The sequence below is a fragment of the Gadus macrocephalus genome, chromosome 2 (assembly GCF_031168955.1).
Source record: "Gadus macrocephalus chromosome 2, ASM3116895v1".
Classification (NCBI taxonomy): Eukaryota; Metazoa; Chordata; class Actinopteri; order Gadiformes; family Gadidae; genus Gadus; species Gadus macrocephalus.
Genome location: NC_082383.1, coordinates 8,580,353 through 8,602,852, shown reverse-complemented (window position 1 = coordinate 8,602,852; position 22,500 = coordinate 8,580,353). Strand labels below are relative to the sequence as shown.

The following is a 22,500-nucleotide window of genomic DNA, read 5'->3' as shown; positions in this document are numbered from 1 at the left end:
TTAATATTTATTTTCATGAAGGGTTTCCAAGCTTTGTCACGATATGAAGTGGCTTTTCAAGGGAACCATACGAACATGATTAATTAGAAATTTCTGAAATCAATGTAGGCCTAAGGACTTTGTTTTCTCCGTATTCTTACCTTGAAACTAGACTAGAAACACCTACCTCTAGCTTCTCTATGCGATCTTTGAGCTGAGTGATCGCCTGCTCCAGTTCGTCCACAGCCCGGACGGTGAGCAGGTGGACACTGTCGGGGGTAGAAGCCGGGCTGTCCCGCACCATGATCCGGTCATGTTGCCCCTTCTCCCCAACGGCCGCGGCAGTGGCACCACCTTTGGCCCCCAGCATCCCCGCCACAATCCCGCGCCTCTCCGAAATGATGCGGCCGCCTTGCTCCCTCTCACAATCCGTCAGTTTACCCGATAGCTCCCTTATAGTCCGTTGATCGGTGATGATCTGGTCTTCCTGCTGCTGGACGGTCTGCCGTAGCTCTTCGGCGGCAGTTCGGAGGTTCCCCTCCGCGGACGCAGACAGCGACAACGGCTCGTCCGCCGCATGTTGATTAAAGTTTCTCGGGTCGCACTCTCCCGCGGGGATCGGCGTGCAGATGAGTCGACTGACCCTCGGGTCGTGTCCGGTGAGTCCCGTGACCCCGAGTCCCGCCTTGAACGTCGGCGTCTCCGACTGTGGGGTTTCAGAACCATGGAGAGCTCCGACCAGAGGTCCGGCCCGGGCCACGGAGCCCCGCGACGCCGTGGTCTGAGCGACGGATTGCGCATACAGCGACTGGTTGTCCGCCGAAGGCTGCTGGTGTGGTACAACCTTAGACGATCCGGTGTGCACGGCGGCGATGATACAGATAACTGCTCCAATGAAGGCCACCATCCCGGCGGCCAAGATCACAACGATGAACTTCAGTTTGGCGGTGGGAACGATCAAGAATTAGAAATGAAAAGGTAAAAATTGAACGGTGTAAAGCCACTGATTTCAGGAAGAAATATCCAATCTCCTGGATATCAAGAAGCCGTTCTTGCTCTTTCCTGCTATGAAACGGCGTTCTTCCTGCTTTTCCCTGTATCTTCCTCTGTACGTTTAGTTTTCAGCCAGTTGCAGCGGATCAACAATCCTTACCGTGAGCCTAAGATCTTTTCTCTCATACCGAGTCGATATAAATCATCCAGTCTGTCCGCTCAGCAGCCTTCAGTCGCGCGCGCATGCTTTTACTGCGAGCGAGAGAGAGAGAGATGAAGAGATAAAGAGAGAGAGAGAGAGAGAGAGAGAGAGAGAGAGAGAGAGAGAATTTTAGAGAGAGAGAGAGAGAGAGAGAGAGAGAGAGAGAGAGAGAGAGAGAGAGAGAGAGGGAGAAAGAGAGGGAGGGACAGAGCGAGGGTTACATATAGGCCAATAGGCTAGGTTTGTTCTTTCCGTTACTTATATTAGACAAGCTTTCATACTGTCACCCCACTATCCACAGAGAAATATATATCTATATATAAAAAAAAATGTTCAAAAAAGATCATCATCCGCATGGCTTAGCCTAACCCCGCGGGCAGCAGAGTTATGTCCGTCATAAAAAAGTCCAGGGCTCCTCTTGGGACAGCCGACAGCAGCTCGAGACACTGATTGCATTGTAGGTGGTTTGCGGGCGCACACACACACACACACACACACACACACACACACACACACACACACACACACACACACACACACACACACACACACACACACACACACACACACACACACACACACACACACACACACGGTGTCACACACACACACACACACACACACACACACACACACACACACACACACACACACACACACACACACACACACACACACACCCATCACACACATCCATACTCACCCACACCTACACGCACTTGTGGGTTCGTTTGGGTGTGTTTGTGTATGGATGTGCGTCCGTGTGTGTGTGTGTGTCTTTCTTTCAAATCAAACACACGCACACGCAAATACACACGCACACACGCACGCGCACTGACAGCTATAGCGGTGCAAAGCATGGTGTTTGGCTTTTCATAAATTCCGCCATGCACTCGTGTCTCACAAGCAGGTTCAAGATAAGACGCTGACTATAACAGGGCACTATATGATGTAGGCCTACGAGAATGGCACTGGAACAGCTTCTTCAGCTGAACACGGTAAATACATCACACTCTCCCGACAGGCCGGCTGCTCGTGAGCGCTAGGTTATCGAAGTGTAGCATACTGCTATTATCGTGACCACTTGACAGCTATGAACGCACCTATCGCGATGGGTGGACTTATTGACGGACCCATCGCAGTGAGAGAGACGGTCGCAGTAACAGCTGATTGATTTGATCATTTATTGATCGAGTGAGATGGTAGTTAGTCCTACTGGCTACATGTGATTATAATGAATACAAGGAATTGTAATGATTACATGAGAGTGGATTTGTATTTTAATTAATGTTCCTTAATGTCTCATCAACATGTGCAATAGGTCATGCGTGTATTACGTATGCTTGTCTGACAGACATCTTAGATGTTAGTGAGACTATATGCATTATGCATCAGGAAGATATCAAATGCCGCGATTTGGGCCTTCGTGTAATATATTCTCATCACGCACATAACAGGTGGGGCTATAGTAGGAAATTCTAGATGAGATGAAACATGATGAATGATAGTGATCCTGTGTGTGTGTGTGTGTGTGTGTGTGTGTGTGTGTGTGTGTGTGTGTGTGTGTGTGTGTGTGTGTGTGTGTGTGTGTGTGCGCGCACACGCGCGTGTGTGTGTGTGCCTGTTTGTGAGAGTTGTCTAAAATTCCTGTCATGTCCATGGGATGCTAATGACGCCACCTATCGGACGATTTTAGCCGACAGTTCATTCAGTTGGCTCACGGATATAAATGCTGCATGAGTTTTATGATCGCGCCTTTAGCCTCTCCAGCTCTCTTTCTCCGCCCCCCCCCCCCCCTCTCTCTCTCTCTCTCTCTCTCTCTCTCTCTCTCTCTCTCTCTCTCTCTCTCTCTCTCTCTCTCTCTCTCTCTCTCCCTCTCACTCTCGCTCTCTCTCATATCGTGTTGGCTTCAGCGTTCATCCCGGAGCTCACGGGTAATAAATACTTAAATGTTGTTTGAAAAGAGAAGAGCTATACCAAATCAACGTTAGTCACGTCGAAAACGAACACGCAGAAAATAATAATCAGAAGATGACCCACAATGACAGTCTGGATCGTATATCTCCTTCAGAGTTTAGATTCTCTGCCCGAGCCCGACCCGACCCGGCCCACGGGTTGGGTAGTATGCAGGTAGTATGCAGATAGTATTTCCCACCACTATCCTCGGGCCGGATCCGGCCGGGCCTTTGATCGACAATTATTTTTTTTATCATTGGTTTATTGGCCTAATCTGAGGAGAAATCTATGCCATAAACATAAATATTATAGGCCTTTATTACACAGGTCTTCTCAATGCCGCGGAACGCTCCGTTCACTTGCATGGGTAGTAGCAGAGCCCGTCTACTATGGAGCCAGTTTCCTGCCATAATTCAAACCTGAAAAAAAAAGTTTGAAAACTCAACACCTTGTAAAAAAGGTTTTGCAACACTGAAAAAAGAGATTATAACCTGAAAAAAATTCAAACAAAAATTCAAACATCTGTAAACATGATTTTGTGTTCTATTTGATCTTCTTCATCATTTTCACCAACACATTTTCAAAGTATTTTTTTTTTCCACAAACATGTTTTCAAAGTTCAAACAATTTCACCAGCACATTTGCAGAGTTTCAAATCTGGCACTGTTCTAACAGTGTATTTCATTGTTTCCCGGTTTTGAAACCATGTAAATGGGATTCTGCAAACAGGTGTTCATACATTGAGAAATTAGTTTTGAAAGGTTGAATATTTATTTTTAAAAACTTGTAAAGGTGTACGTTTACGCCATTGCAATGTATTTTTTCAGAACTGACTTTTCAGCACTGACTTTTCAGAGATTTGACCACACAGGCGCAAGCTTTAAGTCACGTGAATATTGGCAGTGTTCTGTCGCGCATTCGTTTTGAAACTCCTGACAGTCAAAGTCTGAAGAAAAAAAAAACGTTCCTGGGGGCGGGACCATTTAGCTCTAAACCTATTGGTTGCTCTCGGCTGACGTACATTCCAATCACATTCTTGTCATCGGCAGAGCACTGTCAATCACGCACAGCCCGGTGAACGGCACATGTGATTGGAATCTACGTCAGCCGAGAGCAACCAATAGGTTTAGAGCTAAATGGTCCCGCCCCCAGGAACGTTTTTTTTTTCTTCAGACTTTCACTGTCAAACAGACTTTCACAGTTTCAAAACGAATGCGCGACAGAACACTGCCAATATTCACGTGACTCAAAGCTTGCGCCTGTGTGGTCAAATCTCTGAAAAGTCAGTTCTGAAAAAATACATTGCAATGGCGTAAACATACACCTTTTTACTGTGCACCTTTCACGCTAATTTTATTGTAGATTCCGCAAGTTCAATATAGATTATGGTTCAAAAGTCAAATTAATGAGTAGGCCTACTTATGTCCTTTCGATTTCTCACAGTTTGGGCCGTTGTTGGCCATACACGCTAGCATTCTGCTAATGAATGCTGATTGGTGAGGGACGGACTTGCGAGTGATTACGACCAGAGACCCCTCTTGACGGCATCTGAAGCTGAAGCACAATCAGAAACAATATCTTAAGGAGGACCTTCCGTCTGAGTTAATTTTTGCGTACTGTATTTATATTTTCCTGCAGGCCCTTTTATTTTTTATATAGTTATGTACGGTGAAAGTACATGGGCATAAATGGAATTTCTTCCATTTCTTGTGTTCAATGTTCAATGTGTTATATACATGGTAGGTACGGTATGACCACCTTAAATAATACAGTCAATGTCCCGCTCCATATCATTTCATCTGTCATTGTCTATTTTTCGAAAATAAAGACAGTTTAAAAAAGAAATGCCTCGTAAATGTGCAATGATAAACTGCACTAACAGTGGAAACGGATTGTCCGTCTTTTCGTTTCCCAAGGACAGAAAAAGGTAACGTTCTTGCTTGCTCCTGTATGAATGGTCCTAGGCTACCTGAGGCTGCACCTGCCTGGGTAAAATCGCACATGGCTTATTCAAGTTGCGCGCTAGACATTCTCCAAGTGTCGAGACTCAAGCACTTAACTTACCTTAACCGATTGTTCCATACAAATTGTTAGTTAACGATTTAACAACTTCAACATCTGCTATTACAGTCGTTCTTTTTTTGTAGGACTTGGGCTAATGATCTTGCACAGAGGGAAAACCATCTACACCACTTGTCATTGATTTCTATGCATTCACTGATCTTTACAGATGGGTTTGTTTTAAGCCATTGAATATAATTGCTCTGCCCTGCAACACATTATAAGCTACACATGTTTGTTAAATGAGAAATATGGTCTGGGTCACATTGAAACAGTAACAGTTGCATACCAGTAATTATACAAACATTATACCAACATTGCAACAGGCCAGTTTATTCAAACATCACACTAACAAGGACACAAACAGAACAGTAACTAATAGTAAATAATAAAAAAAGAGAGAGATGATTTAACAACACTGAACATACTGAACAGAGGCAGAGAAAAAGGACAGAGGAAGAAGACTTGTCCGTTGTCACAGCATCAAGGTCCAACTGTAGAGATCAAGAAAGGAAGAGGCATGAGGAGGAGGTCAACAGAACACTGCTCTCTAGGAGATTGTTTACTGATGTAAACTAAGTTGATGCAGTGTTAAAATTATGACTCTAATCCAGGTTTCTATTTCAGGAGAAAGAAATAGCTCATAATCGTTACTAAAAAAAGCTTTATCATCGGCACTAGTGAGGATTAAAAAAAACACTCTCTGTAAGTAACATACATATGTAAAACATTCGCGCATTTCTTTTTTTTTATATTAGCTCACTAAAACTCTGTAACTAGTGTATTAAGCAAAAAAAAAGCCTTACCTCCAACAGCTGGTGTTATCGTTGCGGGGAAATGCGGAAGTGCCGAAGTGCGAAACTGCCGTAAAGCAGTAGGCTACCTCTGACAGTATGACAATAGCTGTGTTCGAAATCGTTCCCTATACACTCGTTCCCTATTCCCTATATAGTGTACATGATTTAGTGCACTATATAGGGAATAGGGAACGAGAATTCGGACACTACGCTGAACATTTCTAAACGTCATTTGCGTCAGTAAATGCGCCGGGTATTTGTGTGACGCAGACAGATGCGCCCACATCATGTAAACATACCAGGCACTCACGAGGAAAGCTGGAGGTTGTATTGATGTTGAATGTTACATTTCCTTGTTCAAGTATTTTTTTTATTAATTTTGAATGTTAAATATTCTATGTTAAATCCCAAATAAATTGTTGACATTTCTAAACGAAAGCCGGAGACTCCATCATTAAATGTATTAGTTTTCGCGGTTATTCAGCTTCTTCTTCTCCTCCGGAAAAACACGACCGCATTGCATTGTGGTATACGGGAGTAACATGTAGGGAACATCGTATGTACCCTATTTTAAGTCCACTATATAGTGCCCTATATAGTGGACCACTGAGAATTCGAACACCCTACAAAATGGCGTGCACCCTATTTAGTGCACTACATCCATGATAGGGAACGATTTCGAACACAGCTAATGTGTAACGTCATCGCATGTTTTTAATGCCTTTTTAGAACAGATACGTGACCTTAAAAAATTCAATATTCAGCTGAGTTTATTATCTTAGCCCCTCCTTTTGAACGCAACTTTCAAATTACTTCACAAAAAATTTAATCGTGAGAAAAGTGGATTCTGAGGATAAAACCCCATAGGCTCCCATTCATTCTGGACTCGCCTGCGAGCGCCCCGCGTGGACAGAGATTATTATTGCAACCAGTCCAGAAACCGGAACTAACCAGCGAGTGCCCATTCTCCTCATATTAGACATTCTCTGGTAGTAGTCCCAGCGACTTCCGTTGCTAAGCTACGTCACCGTCTTTGCGGGCAAATAATTTTTCTGCTGATCAACACTACGAATGCTGGTAACAAATAAATTGTAAAAAGAGACACCATGTGAAGTTATTTTTTCGTTTTGTCAAGTAGCCGTGTAATAAGCGGGATAATGTGTAGAACGTCGCCGGTCATTATCGAAAATAAGCCCCTCCAGGGCTTATTTTCGAAGGTGACTTGATTCGCCCTGAAGGTGTCTTGATTCGCCCCTTCAGGGCGAATCAAGACACCTTCGCTGCGCGTCGGTGTCCTGTTCACCCTGTCGGGGCTTATTTTCCCGATAATGACCGGCGTTCTATACATTATCCCTTTTATATTTAGCAGGGTAGGCCTAGTAACAAATGTATACAAAGATTCATATGTAGGCCTATTAAAAAGATGTCGGGTTGAAATCGGGCTCGTAATTACAGTTAATGTGTCGGGTCGGGCCGGGCTCGGACAGAACGTGCACGGGCTCGGGCCGGGTCGGGCTTGATTTTCTGGGCCCGATCTAAGCTCTAATCTCCTTTAACATTTCCTTGTAATCATCATCATCATCATCATCATCATCATCATCATCATCATCATCATCATCATCATCATCATCCTCAATACCAACATTATTTATTATGGTCATCATCATTCACATTGTGTACTTGTGTCCCGGAGAGATGCAGGGTTGTGATTGACGCTGCAGAGCGAATCATTATGAACCCAGACCCCGCCGATGTGTGCTGTCGCTTTTATGAATTTGCAAGAAAACAATTATTAGTTTCCCCCCATTGTTCTGCCTCCTGGGAACTTTGCATTTTAAGTTGACCAAACTTTAGGGCAATAATAACAGCACGAATAAAGCACTCAAATCTACAATTTAAGATAATGATATTGCTAGCTCATAAAATAACAAGGTTTGATCCACTATTGCAATAACAGCCAAACAAAAGCAATATTCGAAGCAAAGGTGCATTTTCCTTATTGCCTGTCAACCCGGCTCTGCTATGGCTAACTAGGCGACAACAGTTGTTTTAATCTAGATATTTTTTCATATTCTAATATAAACATAAAGGTTATCACAAGTTTAGATAAACCACCAGTTGTCAAACCAACAAATCAAAAGCAATTGAATGTGTTTTGGATTTGCTTAACAAGCAAGCTAAGATTCGTGAACACACAAATCTTCAAGAATGAAATATGGCCTATAGAATAAAAAAAAGTTGCGTCATCTTTTAAATTCAAAAACCGGTCTACTCGTTTTTGTTATTGCTCATTATTTTATTTTCGACGAATAGCCGTATGCAGAGTTCTATAGTAGCCTAATTACCTACCACAAAGTAGCCTAAAAACACGCCTACATTCACTATGACCATATGTGAGCAGACACTGAGCAGCTATTGTTTTTATGTTTCTGCCTTGTTAATAATTCACCTCACTCTTTCACTGCGCGCACGGTGTCGATTACTCACTCGACGTCCTACCCCAAGTCCACAAACCATAAACTGCGTTCTTGGTCGAGAACAGTGTAAAGGTTTTGTGTCTTATTTTTGGGGACTGCCGCGTGTTTCGGAGCCCGCCAACAAACCCAGTGTTTCCCCGGGAGTTTGACGAAAACTGATCCGACATGTTGTCTCCTAATGACGTGCAGCTCCACATGGATACACTAGAGATCTACTCGGTAAGTGGCAGCGACGACAATATTTCACTGTAGGCCAATTTAGTCGGGCTCTGAACCATACTGTAGAAGTGAGATAACTGGATAAATTGTAAAAAATGTGGTGCGTGCGCATAAGTGGTAGTTTCCTTGCACCTGTGCCATGGCCCAAAACTTAAGAACGTTATGTAAACGGCACATTTAAGTGACTTTACATTGTTTGTCTTGTTTAGAAATAAATGTGTTGTAAGTATACAAGATACATTTGTTTCAGCTCACATGTACCCTATAGGTAGCCTATGTTATATTTACCTTTTACATTTATAAAAAATTGCAATTTGATCTCCTTTTAATGGAGGCCTATTCATAATAAAGTTCATCCGCGTGTTTGTGTGTGTGTGTGTGTGTGTGTGTGTGTGTGTGTGTGTGTGTGTGTGTGTGTGTGTGTGTGTGTGTGTGTGTGAGTGTGTGTGTGTGCGTGTGTGCGTGTGTGTTTGTGTGTGTGCGTGGATGTATCAGAGGCTGTTGAATCAACTCAATCCAAGCCTGCAGAAACTGGTGTCTCTCGGCAATAGCTACATCCAGGCTTTCTATGGTGAGAAAAAAAAACACGTTAAACATTAAAAAAAATAACATACTTTGGATCGAACAACTGTTCGTCTGATCCAGTAAAAGCAGCACATCTAATCAGTATCTTACCATAGAAGCCATTGCAGTACATGTGCATAAACTTTATGGGCACAATAAATGCACCATGCTGGAGGGTGAGGATAAGGGAGCTGACAATGTTTTTCCAGGAGCCGGGGATCCTGTGTGTGTATGTCTGGGGTTTGTTCTGGCTGGTTCACAGACTCGCCCCCTGGGTCGGGCTGGTGGTGTTGAGATGTTGGGCCGCCTGGCAGTATGACAGCTCAGAATGGTCCTATACGTTTTCACTCCATATACTTCCATAAGCTTGATCCGGCTTGAGGAAAGCAAATGTTTGATATGATGAGGACAACACAGTGCTACTCTGGTGAGCATAACAGACCAATCAGAAGCACTCCAAGTGGCAAATGTTAAATTGAGTTCAATTCCATTAGATTAAATCAGTTAGATTCATTTCAATTGTATTTGCATAGCTCTTAGTCACAGTTACAGTCTCAAAGGGCTTAACAGGCCATATATATATGACACCCCCTAGCCTAACCCCCAAGAGGGCAAGAAAAAACTCCATTCATTAACAAGGAAGAAATCTTGAGAAGGAAATAGACACATTTTCTTTCATATCTTTCAAAGTCATTACATCAAGATACAGACCAGAGGTGACAGAACAATGTCCATCCTTTGAGTTTTTTAATATCGGCATTAGTTCATAGTGAGGCAGAGATGAGTGTGAAGAAAGTTGTGTACAAGGAACAAAGGGGTTTGACCAAGCTGGCATTTGCCATTGCTCTCTCATCGCTTTTTTCGCTACTCAGACCTCAATGCTCACATGTGTGAGCCAAATTATTTCAGCAGGCTGGACTCACTGAGGTGTAGTACTCTTAAACAAGAGAGCCTTGGCGAGGAAAGCAGACAAATGTCAGCCATGCTTGTGAAACTAAAACGACTATTCAAATTGAATAAGTGTGTCACATTGGTGTGTACGTGTTTGTGTATGTGTGTGCATGTGTCTGTGTGCTTTAGTCCTTGCCACCACCAGCGAGGCCTACTTCAAAGCGCTTGCCAGGATCGGGGAGCAGGCGTTGGGCACCAAGTCATCAGGCTCCATAGGTAAGGAAGACATGTATTTTGGGGTCGACAAAAAAGCAAATATAAGGTTTTGTTTGTGTATCTTTGTGTCTGCTTCACTTTGGTTTGTGCATATGTGTGCTTTCAATGCTTTCAAGTATGTGTTTGTGTGTGTGTGTGTGTGTGTGTATGTGTGTGTGTTTGTGTGCTTCCCGTGTATGTTTGAGACCACACGGCAACGTGTGTGTGTGTGTGTGTGTGTGTGTGTGTGTGTGTGTGTGTGTGTGTGTGTGTGTGTGTGTGCGCGTGTGTACACGAGTGTCTGTGTCTGTCTGTGTGTTGGGACTCGGCTGCGGTGTGGGTCTATGTGCGGATGTGTGTGTGTTTTTGTGATTGTTGTTTGTGTGTGTGTCTGTGTGTGTGTGGCGGGCCATTTTAGTGTGAGTGTTTGGAATATTTCAGGAAATGCATTTGCGCAGATATGAACTCAACACAGCTGACCTTGACTTCAGTTGAATAATGAATAAAGATGAGACCCCGCCCAAATTGGGAAGATTTTCCCTTGTTTGTGGTTTAATTAATGTTTTTAGAGTGAGTTAGAGCTGCCGTTTGTCAAGAGGAGCAAAGGTTACTTCCCTGTGTGTGTGTGTGTCTGTTTATTACTTTTGACCCCGTGACCATTAATGCAGGGAAACTGATTGGCCGTCAGAGCAAGACGTGCCACTGTATCTCTGATTGTGTCTGTGTATTTCTGTGTCCATTAATGTTTAGTTGCATTGCGTTAAATGTGGGGTTCAGTTGAATCAGATCAATCGTACATTTAAAAAAAAAAAAAGCTTGAATAGGTACTCACCAGACACACACCAAACACAAGCACAAGCCCACCCACGCACACACACACACACACACACACACACACACACACACACACACACACACACACACACACACACACACACACACACACACACACACACACATACACACACACACACACACACACACACACACACACACACACACCCCTCCAAACACAGACACTCTCATACCATCAAAAAGGGCTTGACAAGGTTTGGTATGAACAGACCTTCTATCAAATGTGCCTCCCAGCAGGTGGCAAGCTGGCAGCCTCAGCACCATAGTGCTACTGTAAGTCTGCACACTGACAGAACTTCACTGTCAACTTGACAGTGGGTTTGAACCCAGAGCTCCCCCTCAGTGGGAGTTTGCCTGAGTTCCAACCAGGAGAGGTGCCTGTTGTGAGTTGTGTTCAAAATTGATAGAGGGGGCAATCGAATGGCAAAGAGACTAAAAATAATGTGTGTGTGTGTGTGTGTGTGTGTGTGTGTGTGTGTGTGTGTGTGTGTGCAAAAACAATATGTACATTTTCCGGTACATACTTTATTTCCAAATACCAACATTATGTTTCAGGACGGATCTTGATTCAGATCGCAGAAAACCAAAGGAAGCTCAGCACGGAAGTGGAGGGAGTTGTACGTTCAGAGGCATTTATAACACTGCATTAATACACGCTGTTACTTTGAAGTGTGTGTCAGGTGATATCCTGTGTGCTCTGATTGTAGTTCAAATTCCATGCGGAGGTCCTTCATGATATGGATCACCACACTCAACTAGATCAAGGCTACATATCAGTAAGTAAGATCTAAAGTTGAGTTTCACCTCATTGATTTACCGATTAGTGGCCATCTAGTGGCTGCCTTTGGCAGCCACTAGATGGCACTAAAGTGAAGTTTGTTGCATACATAATGAATTAAAATGCATTATTTTATTTGATAATACATACAACACACAAACTTATCGTAAGTATTTAATGTACGCCTTGCTCGTTCAACAGTGTGTAATGTATCGTATGGATACAGTACACACTAACTGGTAAGATAGTAACTGAGAAATTGGTCTAAAATTTCAAATAAAACTGTTGCACAGACCTGAATTGTTTTCTTGGTGAATTCCCAAATACCAATTAATACCATGAAAACCTGCAGTTTATCTACGTATTATCATTCTACTCCCTGTGCTGTGTCCAATAGGACAGCAGAGGGCGCTATGAGATTAATACCATGAAAACCTGCAGTTTATCTATGTATTATCATTCTACTCCCTGTGCTGTGTCCAATAGGACAGCAGAGGGCGCTATGAGATTGAGGTCCGCCGCCAAGCAGATGCTCTGGAGAGGAGGAGGGGAGAAGCCCAGGTCTGAGATAGGCTGAAAGACAGACTGACAGACAGATTAACTGACTAACTGGATCGATGGCCAGACAGAAAGATGTACGAATGGACGGATGGATGGATGGACAGATTTATAGGCGGACATATTGTGTGTGTGTGTGTGTGTGTGTGTGTGTGTGTGTGTGTGTGTGTGTGTGTGTGTGTGTGTGTGTGTTTGTTTGTTTGTTTGTTTGTTTGCTTGTATGTATGTATGTGTGTGTGTGTGTGTGTGTGTGTGTGTGTGTGTGTGTGTGTGTGTGTGTGTGTGTGTGTGTGTGTGTGTGTGTGTGTGCATGTATGTGTAACTATATTTCAGAATTTCTGTATTCGTAGCTGTTTGTGTTCTATAACTACATTTCTACCTGTGTGGATATGTGAATAACATATGTGTGTTTATACGTGTGTGCGTGTATTTGTGTCCACTCAGAGTGAGTGTGAGTACCTGGTCAGGCGGAGCTACAGCGACGCCCTGCAGGAGGAAGAGAGGAGATATCGCTTCCTGGCAGAGAAACACTGTGACGTCGGACACGCCGTCGCACAGGTCATGAACAAGGTGTGAAATCACGCAAACAAGCACACGCACATAGCACACTCACACATACACACACAAGGACCTTCTGTCACTTAAAACAGTTGATATGTGCTGACTAAATACGTTCTCACAGCAGTGTCCGGTTCATCTGATTCATGCTTTCTTTAAACCTTCCTTCCTTACTGTGAGGTGTTGGGCTGTAAGCATCTCTGGTGTGCTGCGGTGATTCAATGCTTTCATTTATTTGACGTGACTCTTAATCATCACATGGCGGTTCTGAAGTACTGAAGCATGAACAAACATTTGATGAAAAAACTGAAAATATTCAATAATGACTACAGAGACAGATTACCTCCCTGTTTAGTAATGAGCCTACACTCATATCTAATAAATATTTATGTTGGTGGGGGTTTGTGTGTGCGTCTGTGAATGGTACATATGTACGTGTGTGTGGGCCTGTGTGTGTGTGTGTGTGTGTGTGTGTGTGTGTGTGTGTGTGTGTGTGTGTGTGTGTGTGTGTGTGTGTGTGTGTGTGTGTGCGCGCATGTGTGTGTGTGTGTTCATTCGTACATAATGTATGTGTGTGTGTGTTTGCGTGTGTCTGTGGATGAGTGTGTGTGTGTGTGCATACGTACATATGTACATGTGTGTGTGTGTGTGTGTGTGTGTGTGTGTGTGTGTGTGTGTGTGTGCACGTGTGTGTGTTTGCCGTGTGTGTGTGTGCATGTGTGTGTGTTTGCATGTGTGTGTGCATGCGTGTGTGTGTGCATGTGTGTGTGTGTGTGCGTGTGTGTGTGTGTGTGTGTGTGTGTGTGTGTGTGTGTGTGTGTGTGTGTGTGTGTGTGTGTGTGTGTGTGTGTGTGTGGGGGGGGAAGACGGGGGGTGTTTCCCAGCAGAGGCTTGAGGTGTGGAGAGAGGAGCTGAACGCCACCAGAGGACGGGAGGTCAGCGGAGGGTCAAGCAGAGCAGAACACCAGGTGGGTGGGGAGCAGACCCCGGAGGAGCACATTGAGGGAAAAATAAATAAATGGGATACACACTTCAACAAAAAATGATTTAAATTACTGATTTAAAAAAGGAAAATTTAAGTTTAAAAAGTATAGTTTGAGTTGAAAGTTATCATTGAATAGGATGTTATATATAAATCTTAATTGGATGGAATAATTGAGGAATTCATAAGAGTAAAATAGACAAGAGTAATAGAAAACACACATACATGTTAATAGAATTGAGTTTACAGGAAGAACAGTAGAATATGACAGAAGATGTAGAAAATAACAGATTTTAACAGAGGATACTAGAATATATTGGAACTGAACCTAAACACTATAGTAGTGTTGTATGTAATATCACGTTGTGATGTGTTGCATGCATCTAGTTTTCCATTTTCCAACTGCATGCGGTTACATGACATTCTCTGTCAACTGAGAAATGTGGTTTGCCAAACCAGCGGTCGCATAACTCTGGGCACGTACACACAGTTTTATGTCAACAAAAACATACCAGAATGTCAAAGGGTGGCATGTGTAGCTCGGCGGTCGTTGGCATTCAATGAGGTTCCTGGAACCCCCCAGCTGTAGACAACATCTGGCCGCTCGATGTGCCCCATCACTAGAATAGCAGGACGACATTCCGCTCCCGCAGCCCACTGTCCCTCAGTAATTACTGTCACGAGATTAGCGTGGATTAGCACTTTGTGTTGCCTCGCTGTGGGGTTTAGCATTAGGATGGCAGTAGCCATGGAGTAACCCCCCAAGATCTGTATGTATGTGAGTGCGCGTGTGTGTGTGCGTGAGTGTTGGATTGTGTGTTAGTGCGTCCATGTGTGTGTCTGTGTGTGTGTGTGTGTGTGTGTGTGTGTGTGTGTGTGTGTGTGTGTGTGTGTGTGTGTGTGTGTGTGTGTGTGTATGTGTGTGTGTGTGTGTGTGTGTGTGTGTGTGTGTGTGTGTGTTTGTGTGCATGTGTGTTCATATGTGTGAAGATATGATTGGTGGATCGGTTAATTAACAGACTCAGAACCTGAATGGTCAATTACTAAATCAATACATTTGTAATCTGCAATATCACCACTTCTTATTTCCTGTTGGTTCATGGTTATGTTGATTATATTAATTAGCTATTTTTCCAAGCTGGAACAAGGGTTCTTCTCCCTGGGGTAATTTGTGTGTTGGTGGTACAGGCGTCTGTACAGTGATAACCTCCTTTGAATGCGGTCTCATCTCACGAACGCTGGTACGAGATGCTCCAAATAAGCAAATAATCTCCAAATAAAGAAAGGGAGGGACTTTCAGTTGCTTGGGTTTAGCTGCTAGAGGCGAGAGAGAGGGCGGGACTATCGGAAAGAGATATCCGTTATTCCGACATATCTTTTTTTCCAATATAATAACTTGTATTATTCATGTATTATTCATGCCATTGTGGTTGTTCTCCTTATCATGCTGTTATTCTTCCCTCTCTGGGGACTATTAACTGCCGTTCACATCTCAAAGGTAGGAAAGTAATAGATTGGAAATTGCATCGCACCAGACCAGGATAACGCTTCTTCTGTTCTTCTGTTCCTGTTAAAACTTATATTGAATTTTATTCTATTTTTATTCTATTGTATTTTATTTATTTTCTAAACACAGAAAATACAGAGTATGTGCCACAAACATTTTACTGCATATCCGGTATGAGAATTGGACAAATAACAAAAAATCATAACCGTGCCCCAGCCTGGTACAGTGGATGTATTTTTGTCTTTACGTCTATACGTTCTGATTGGTTGAGCGGTGTTGCGCTCTATTGGTTGGACAGGTGAGCAGGAGGGAGGAGGAGAGGAGTCCGTACTCGGAGGAGCAGCAGCTCGGAAGAGTGCCCTCTAGAGGTGGGGGATTATATTACATCCTCGTAAAACGTATCTCACTTTTTCTATGAAAAAAAACCAACTGATTTCAAACATGAATTTATGCAATTAAAATACTTTTTTCTTTATGGTAAATTATGTAAAATCCAAATCCCCAGCCCAAAATGTAATTCTTTTTGGTACCTTTTTCAAAATCAATCAGCTCCACTCTGCGTTCTAGCTCTTTCTCAAAATGTGATTAATTCCCCCCTCGTGTCTCCCAGCACCGTCTCCCTCATCGCTGAAGAGCCGCTCCAGCTCCCTCGCGGATCTAACCGGGGACGGTCTGTTGGGTTTCGGAGGAGGTAGCACTGGCAACGGTGGTCGTAGTGGTAGTGATGGAGGGAGGAGGAGGACCATGAAGGCCGTGGCCACCCACCAAGCTGACCCATCCAAGCCAACCGTCCTGGGCTTCCAGCGGGGGGAGTTGGTCACCGTGCTGGTCTCCCAGCCCAGGAACGGCTGGCTGTACGGACAGGCCCAAAACCCGTCTCGGTAAGAGGTGTTGGTGGTGCTGATGAACACTGTGGTCTTTTATGGATGCGTACCAAGAAATGGAACTGCTTCAGTTATCGCCTTCAGGTTAGGATATTGTTGCAGTAAGGTGGTTTGATTACCAACTGAAAGGATCACGTTTAGAACACCCAATGTCCACTGCCCACCACAGGCATCCACATCCACATCCACATCCACATCCACATCCACATCCACATCCACGTCCACAACCACATCCACGTCCTTGAGCAGGACGTCCAAATAGGAGACTCGTCTCGAAATACGTAATGCTTCACAGCAAGTCACTTAGTATTTCTGTTGCTGTTGCTAACTTTCCTTCTCTCTCCGAGAGTCAGGGGTGGTTTCCAGCTGCTTTCGTGGAGGCCGTGGATGAACCCTCAAAAGCCCCCAGCAGCTACAGGTGAGTGGGACATCACCTAAAATAAAGAACCCGTTCAGGACCGGCCTGTGGATTTCTGTTATCCATCCTTACTGAATACAAGCCATCACAGGACTTGATCATCTGTTTACAGATATGTGCACTTTGACAATAGCAACGTTACACATTGATCCTTCCAAGTCTTTCCTGGAAATTCCCGAAGGATTTCCAGCAAAAGACTGCACTGTGTTACGATGACTGCACTCCAAATATAAACCACAGAGTTAATATAGTGTAGCATCTTCTGCAAGCCATCCTTCGGTTTTTGTTATTTTCCAAAAGACAAACAGTTTAAAAATAGGGTCAGCTTTTTATGGAGTCATGGAAATATATGTTGTACTATTTAAAATATCCGGGTGACCCATTTCTGAAAGGGACATAGTGAGGAATACTTGTAGTTCCAAAGATACAAAAAATAAAAAACTCTGAAGAAAAATTTAAATAAGGGACATGCTGTCTACAATCTAAATGTTCACACTGGATTTAGTTGTATCTTACAATTAAGGAGCCAATTTAGTTTACTGAGCACAATATGGTCTCACAATAAGTTGTTAATAAACCACATTTTCTATTCTATGATTATATTTAGCCTTGGGTGTAACACTCTTTAAGCCCTTTCAAACTATAATTTTTAATTATTTACTTACTTACATACTTATTAACTCACTCACTGATTAACAACAACCAACCCAAACCTCTGTGCTGATTGGTTGATTCCAGCGGCTCCAGCATGCGGAGCAGCAGCAGCATGAGTGACCTGTTGGACCAATCAGGAGGCAGAAGCGTGAGCCGTGGTGGAGGTCCAGCTCCTGCCCCACCCCCTCCCCCTCCCCCTCCCCCGCCTGCCCCATCGACAGAGACACGAGCCAGCACACACACCTCCCACAAGAAGCACCCTAACCCAGTCGCTGACAACAAGGTACAATCCCCCCCACCAAGACCCTTTGATAGACCATTGAATTGTTTAATTGATCAATCAAGTGATCCGTTAACTGTCCTTCCGCCTTGTCCAGTGTTTTAAGTTGTCGAGCCTTCGGATTAATCTGAGGATTTATTTGCACTATAATCAAATGGTTATTGCTATGCTATTATGACACCTGGTCTAGTTTTGTTAATTCACTTGAATGCAATTTTAATCGGATTATTCAAGTCACATTATGCATAATTATGCAGACATGATAATCGACTTCATCCTTTTAGGCAGCATTAGCATGATTAGAATGTAACACATCCAAACAACCAGCAAAGGGAAAAAAATATAATTACAACAGTCTTACGTGAATTTATATCGCATTATGTATATGACGATATCATTTAGTACCTCAAAATAGTAATACATATATCATAAGAAAAAATGTTTTTTTTTTGTCAATGCTATTCGGGGCTTTTGTGGAGAGGACAGTGAAGACAGGGTTGATGAGAGTGGCAACTACACCGCTACATAACTACGTAGCATGGGACCACAGATTGGAATCAAACCTGGTTCACCACAAGGCATATTGCCTTTGCGTGAGCCGCAAAATGTGGTATACAGTATTCACCTGGGTGGAGCTGGCCAGTTTCCCGTTTGTGTGATGAGGCCTAATGAATGTGATGTTCTGCCGCTGTGTCTGGTAGGGGTGTTGTGGCAAGGTGCTGTTCTCTATGACCCCCCACCCCGCCTTCTGGTGGACGCAGGGAGGGAGCTCCAGCTGCTAGCGCTGTAGGCTCACTGGGTGCTGTGTGCATGTGTGTGACGTGTGTTTGTGTGTGTGTGTGTGTGTGTGTGTGTGTGTGTGTGTGTGTGTGTGTGTGTGTGTGTGTGTGTGCATGTCTGTAATGTGTGTTTTCATGTTTGTGTGTGTGCACATCTGTGTGTGCATGCTTGTTTGAGTGTATGCACTTGTTTTTTCCACTTATGTGCGTATGTGTGGGTGAGTGAGTTGATGCCCATCTGCATGTGTGTGCGGGCGTGTCAGCTCATTGTCATAATGACTTCAGAGAGGCACCGGTGCATGACGTGGCTTGCTGAACTCGCATGATGCACCTTTTTCCATCACCAGATGGTTTATTAGAGATGACAACAAACAACATATGCTGTGTGTTGAAAACAAGCAATGTGTTAATGGTGTGCTTTTAGTGTGGGGTGTTTTTTTTCTCCATGGCTCTATGTTTGAACTGCTTGTATTACTTGTATCCATGCCTTGTTAAGCCGTCAGCACATTATGAGCTCTCAGCGCTAGCGTTGCCCATGTTTTCATATGGAGCCCAACCTAGCGTTGACCCCACCCTGGGCGGAGCAAAGCGCTCGGATTATCCATTTTACCGCAGTGATGCTCACAGTTAAAACAATCTAAACTTTGAACCTGGTTGGCGGTGCCCTCTCTAAATGCGTCCAATCAGATTACAGCTTCGTTTGACATTCCAAAACCAACTAAATCTAAACGACACCACCATTCTTCATTCCAAAGTCCACATTTTGTGAGGGCTATGAGCTCGCTTCATTCCGAAAACCCAGCCTTGTGTCCAGCGCTATGCTGGAGGGCTCATTATGGGGTTGACCTCTTTACCTGGCCTTTAAATGCTATGTGCTCTGAGAGGTTATGTTCAGTTGGATTCCCGATGACCACAGCTTGCCTGTCGTCATCGTTGAGCAAACGGCCCTAGCCCCAACTCACTCCTTAGAAAATGTGTCTGCTCTGATCTGTTTACTGTAAGGTGCTTTGGATAAAAGCTCAAATTACTAAATAGTAGATAGTAGGTGATAGCATTTAAATGTCAGATGAGAACAAATTTGAGTCCCAGTAATAGCCATGGTAGCCTGCCACATTGGGGCCAAACAATAATGTGTCTTTCCATTCCCATATCCTCCTATACAGCGAAGAGAGGAGCATGGGTCGAAACCAGAACTCTTCCCAAGGTAAGGGTCCAAACTCTGTTATGAAACCGTCATGCACATATATAAATATCTCTCTATATCTCTCTCTCTCTCTATATATATATATATATATATATATATGTATATATACATACATATACATATATACTGAATATACAAAATGGGACAGCAGAGACATTTCAGACAGTTCAATTTCAGGCTATTACATTTATCTTCCAAGTGGAGGGTGGGGTGTTTTTTCTTTCAGTTGAAGTGTTCAATGAAACCATGAAATCATAAAGTGCAAACCGGGGACCGGTGTGTAAATGACGTTGGATTGCTTTCTATCACTTTTGAGGACCGGTGTGGTGGAGGAAAAGCCATTACAGCTGGCAGTCGTTTTGACAACAGTGGCTATTAATGTTTTTTACTCCCGACAAACACTTCAGACATGATTACTTTATTTATTTATTTTTATTCGGTGTTGGTGAGGTTCAAATTTCACCTCTTTCACCCTTTTCTAATATCCCTTTAGGGAATCAAACCACAATCCCTCAGGGTTTGTCCTGACATTGCCTATGTTATGTGATTCATCTCTGGGTCCTGTGTTGTTGGAAACACAAATTCAAACTCCCCCCCCCCCCCCCTTTCACTAAATTCCATTTCATTGCATTATTTGGGATATTGGCCTTTTGCATGTATTTTTTTTCTTATGAAGTAATTTTGGAAAAACAGACAAAATGTGGTTCACTGATAGTATACTGTATGTCTCGGCTGCTCATTTCTTCCTGTATTTGTGCAGGGGAACCAATCCGTTCGCTACGGTAAAGCTGAAGCCCACAACCACCAATGACAAGTCAAAGCCAAAACTTCACCGAAGATGAACTTCAATGATCAGCAGTAGCCTCTTAGCATGGCTACAATATAAATATTAACAATTAATATAGAGTTGTAGAGAGTGTTATACAAAAAATGACTGTGAAGTTCATGTATTTCAAGTATTTTCAACTGATTTCCAAGAACTTAATTGAAGCAGTTGCTTGTATTTGTGTATGTATGCATAGTCAATCAGTGGCTATAGGGCTTGTACATTGTGACGTCACATCGCAATTACCGCCTCCATTTTGGAAGTATAGAAGCATAATATTGTTAACGGTAGTGTTTTGGTCATTGTTTATTAATTAATTTCGAAGTGTTCCTCATGTGAGATGTGGCAAAACAATCTGATTAGCTTCGGAAACAATATATTTATGTTTATTTTGGATTTTACATTACGACTCTCTTGAGTACTCTCGAAAGGTCAGAATATCGCCAACAGAATAATCCCATGATGCCTTCTGATGTACAAGCCCTATTGAAATTCAAAAGAATTAAAGCCAATTTAAAATAAACATGTCATTAGTTATGTCTATGATTTGTGTAAAATGTATATATATTATTAAGCTTAATTAAATAGGTAAAGTGTATATTGACATTTCACATACAACTCAGATAAAAATCTGTAGGCTTAAATTAAGACGTTATTTTAACGTCAAATAATAAAATCATGTTCTGCATGTATGCAAGATCTTATCTTACTGGCTCAGCAAGATAACGTATTTTTGAGGGGAACATGTAGCATGCGTGAAGAATTATATTTAGTTGGTGCTTATCTCTTCTGTCCTAGCGCCTCCATTGGCATAAGGTCTGTTAATGTGCCCAGGCAGTAGAATGGCCTACTAAAAGTAGAGCGGTCTTCCATCCAGGCTTGCCAGTATGGGTGCTCCCACTGGGGATACTTAACCTACATCAAACCTCAGTGTGAATTTTGTCTTTCAACTAATGGCTTGACAGTTTGCTTCTATTTGAATGGGCACTCACAGCTAATAATAATATTTTTTCTCCATTTGAAAGCTTTTATTAAGCTCCCTTAAGTTTAAATGAAATATTGATCAATAATAACGCTTGGATGATTCTCTTTTCTGCAATCATATCTTTCGACTTAGAAACTATGTTGAATAAATCACAAAAGAAACAATGGTTAACAATAAATGTATATATCACTAATTAAATCTACAGTGTCATCATTTTTTATGTCCACTCTCACTGGTTCTGTCCTTCTTATCCAAACAGATCCTTACATTCGCCACATTTTAGGACTACTTTTGGAAACCACCTGCTGTCCATGACTAATGACCACTTCACCAGAGAGAGAAAGAGAGTGAAAGAGTGAGAGAAAGGCAAAGGGAGAGGGAGAAAGGTAAAATTATTGCAAGTATAAAGACAAGATAACTATAGTGATGTGATACAAATTGGTTAGCAAGAAAAAAGCAGAAATGAGGCGGCATTCTTGAGGCAATCATTTTGGAATATTTTTATTTTTGTTCTTTCACAGCTTGACCTCTTTCTTCTGGCGTGTTTTTGGCGTGTTGTACAATGATAGCTCATCTACCAGAGCGGGGAGAGGGATGGGGGAAGCGAGAGGGATGGAGCGAGAGATGCGATGCACTGAAGAGAGGTAAAAACCGCTAGCCGGTAGTGTAATACATACAGTATATCAGAAAGGGATGGGAGAGAGAGAGAGAAACATAGATCGTAAAGAGGGACAGAGAGAGAAGGAAAGAGAATTAAAGAGGGGGGTTGAGTGGGAGAAAGAGAAGGAGGGATAGTGTTTGCCCCAAGAAAGAGAAGAGGGGGGGGGGGGGGGGCTCT

The 22,500-nt window shown here is 43.0% G+C and overlaps 2 protein-coding genes across 2 annotated transcripts in view; one reads left to right on the top strand and one right to left on the bottom strand.

Moving 5' to 3' along the window:
* dhx58 (DEXH (Asp-Glu-X-His) box polypeptide 58) overlaps nt 1-22,500 on the bottom strand; it is a 375,030-nt gene that overhangs the window by 210,128 nt on the left and 142,402 nt on the right. The window lies entirely within an intron of this gene.
* baiap2l2a (BAR/IMD domain containing adaptor protein 2 like 2a) lies at nt 8,320-21,200 on the top strand. Its single transcript, XM_060039278.1, has 14 exons — nt 8,320-8,684; nt 9,180-9,255; nt 10,329-10,415; nt 11,805-11,866; nt 11,957-12,025; nt 12,514-12,588; nt 13,030-13,155; nt 14,010-14,111; nt 15,931-16,000; nt 16,243-16,513; nt 16,866-16,934; nt 17,673-17,871; nt 19,811-19,851; nt 20,612-21,200. The coding sequence occupies exons 1-14, from the start codon at nt 8,631-8,633 to the stop codon at nt 20,691-20,693; spliced, it is 1,383 nt and encodes a 460-aa protein (XP_059895261.1). The 5' UTR covers nt 8,320-8,630; the 3' UTR covers nt 20,694-21,200.

Coding starts and splice junctions, on each gene's coding strand:
- baiap2l2a (XM_060039278.1), top strand. CDS start 8,631: ATGTTGTCTCCTAATGACGTGCAGCTCCACATGGATACACTAGAGATC. Junction 16,514..16,865: donor CAGGCCCAAAACCCGTCTCG/GTAAGAGGTGTT, acceptor TCTCTCCGAGAG/TCAGGGGTGGTTTCCAGCTG. Junction 17,872..19,810: donor ACCCAGTCGCTGACAACAAG/GTACAATCCCCC, acceptor CCTCCTATACAG/CGAAGAGAGGAGCATGGGTC.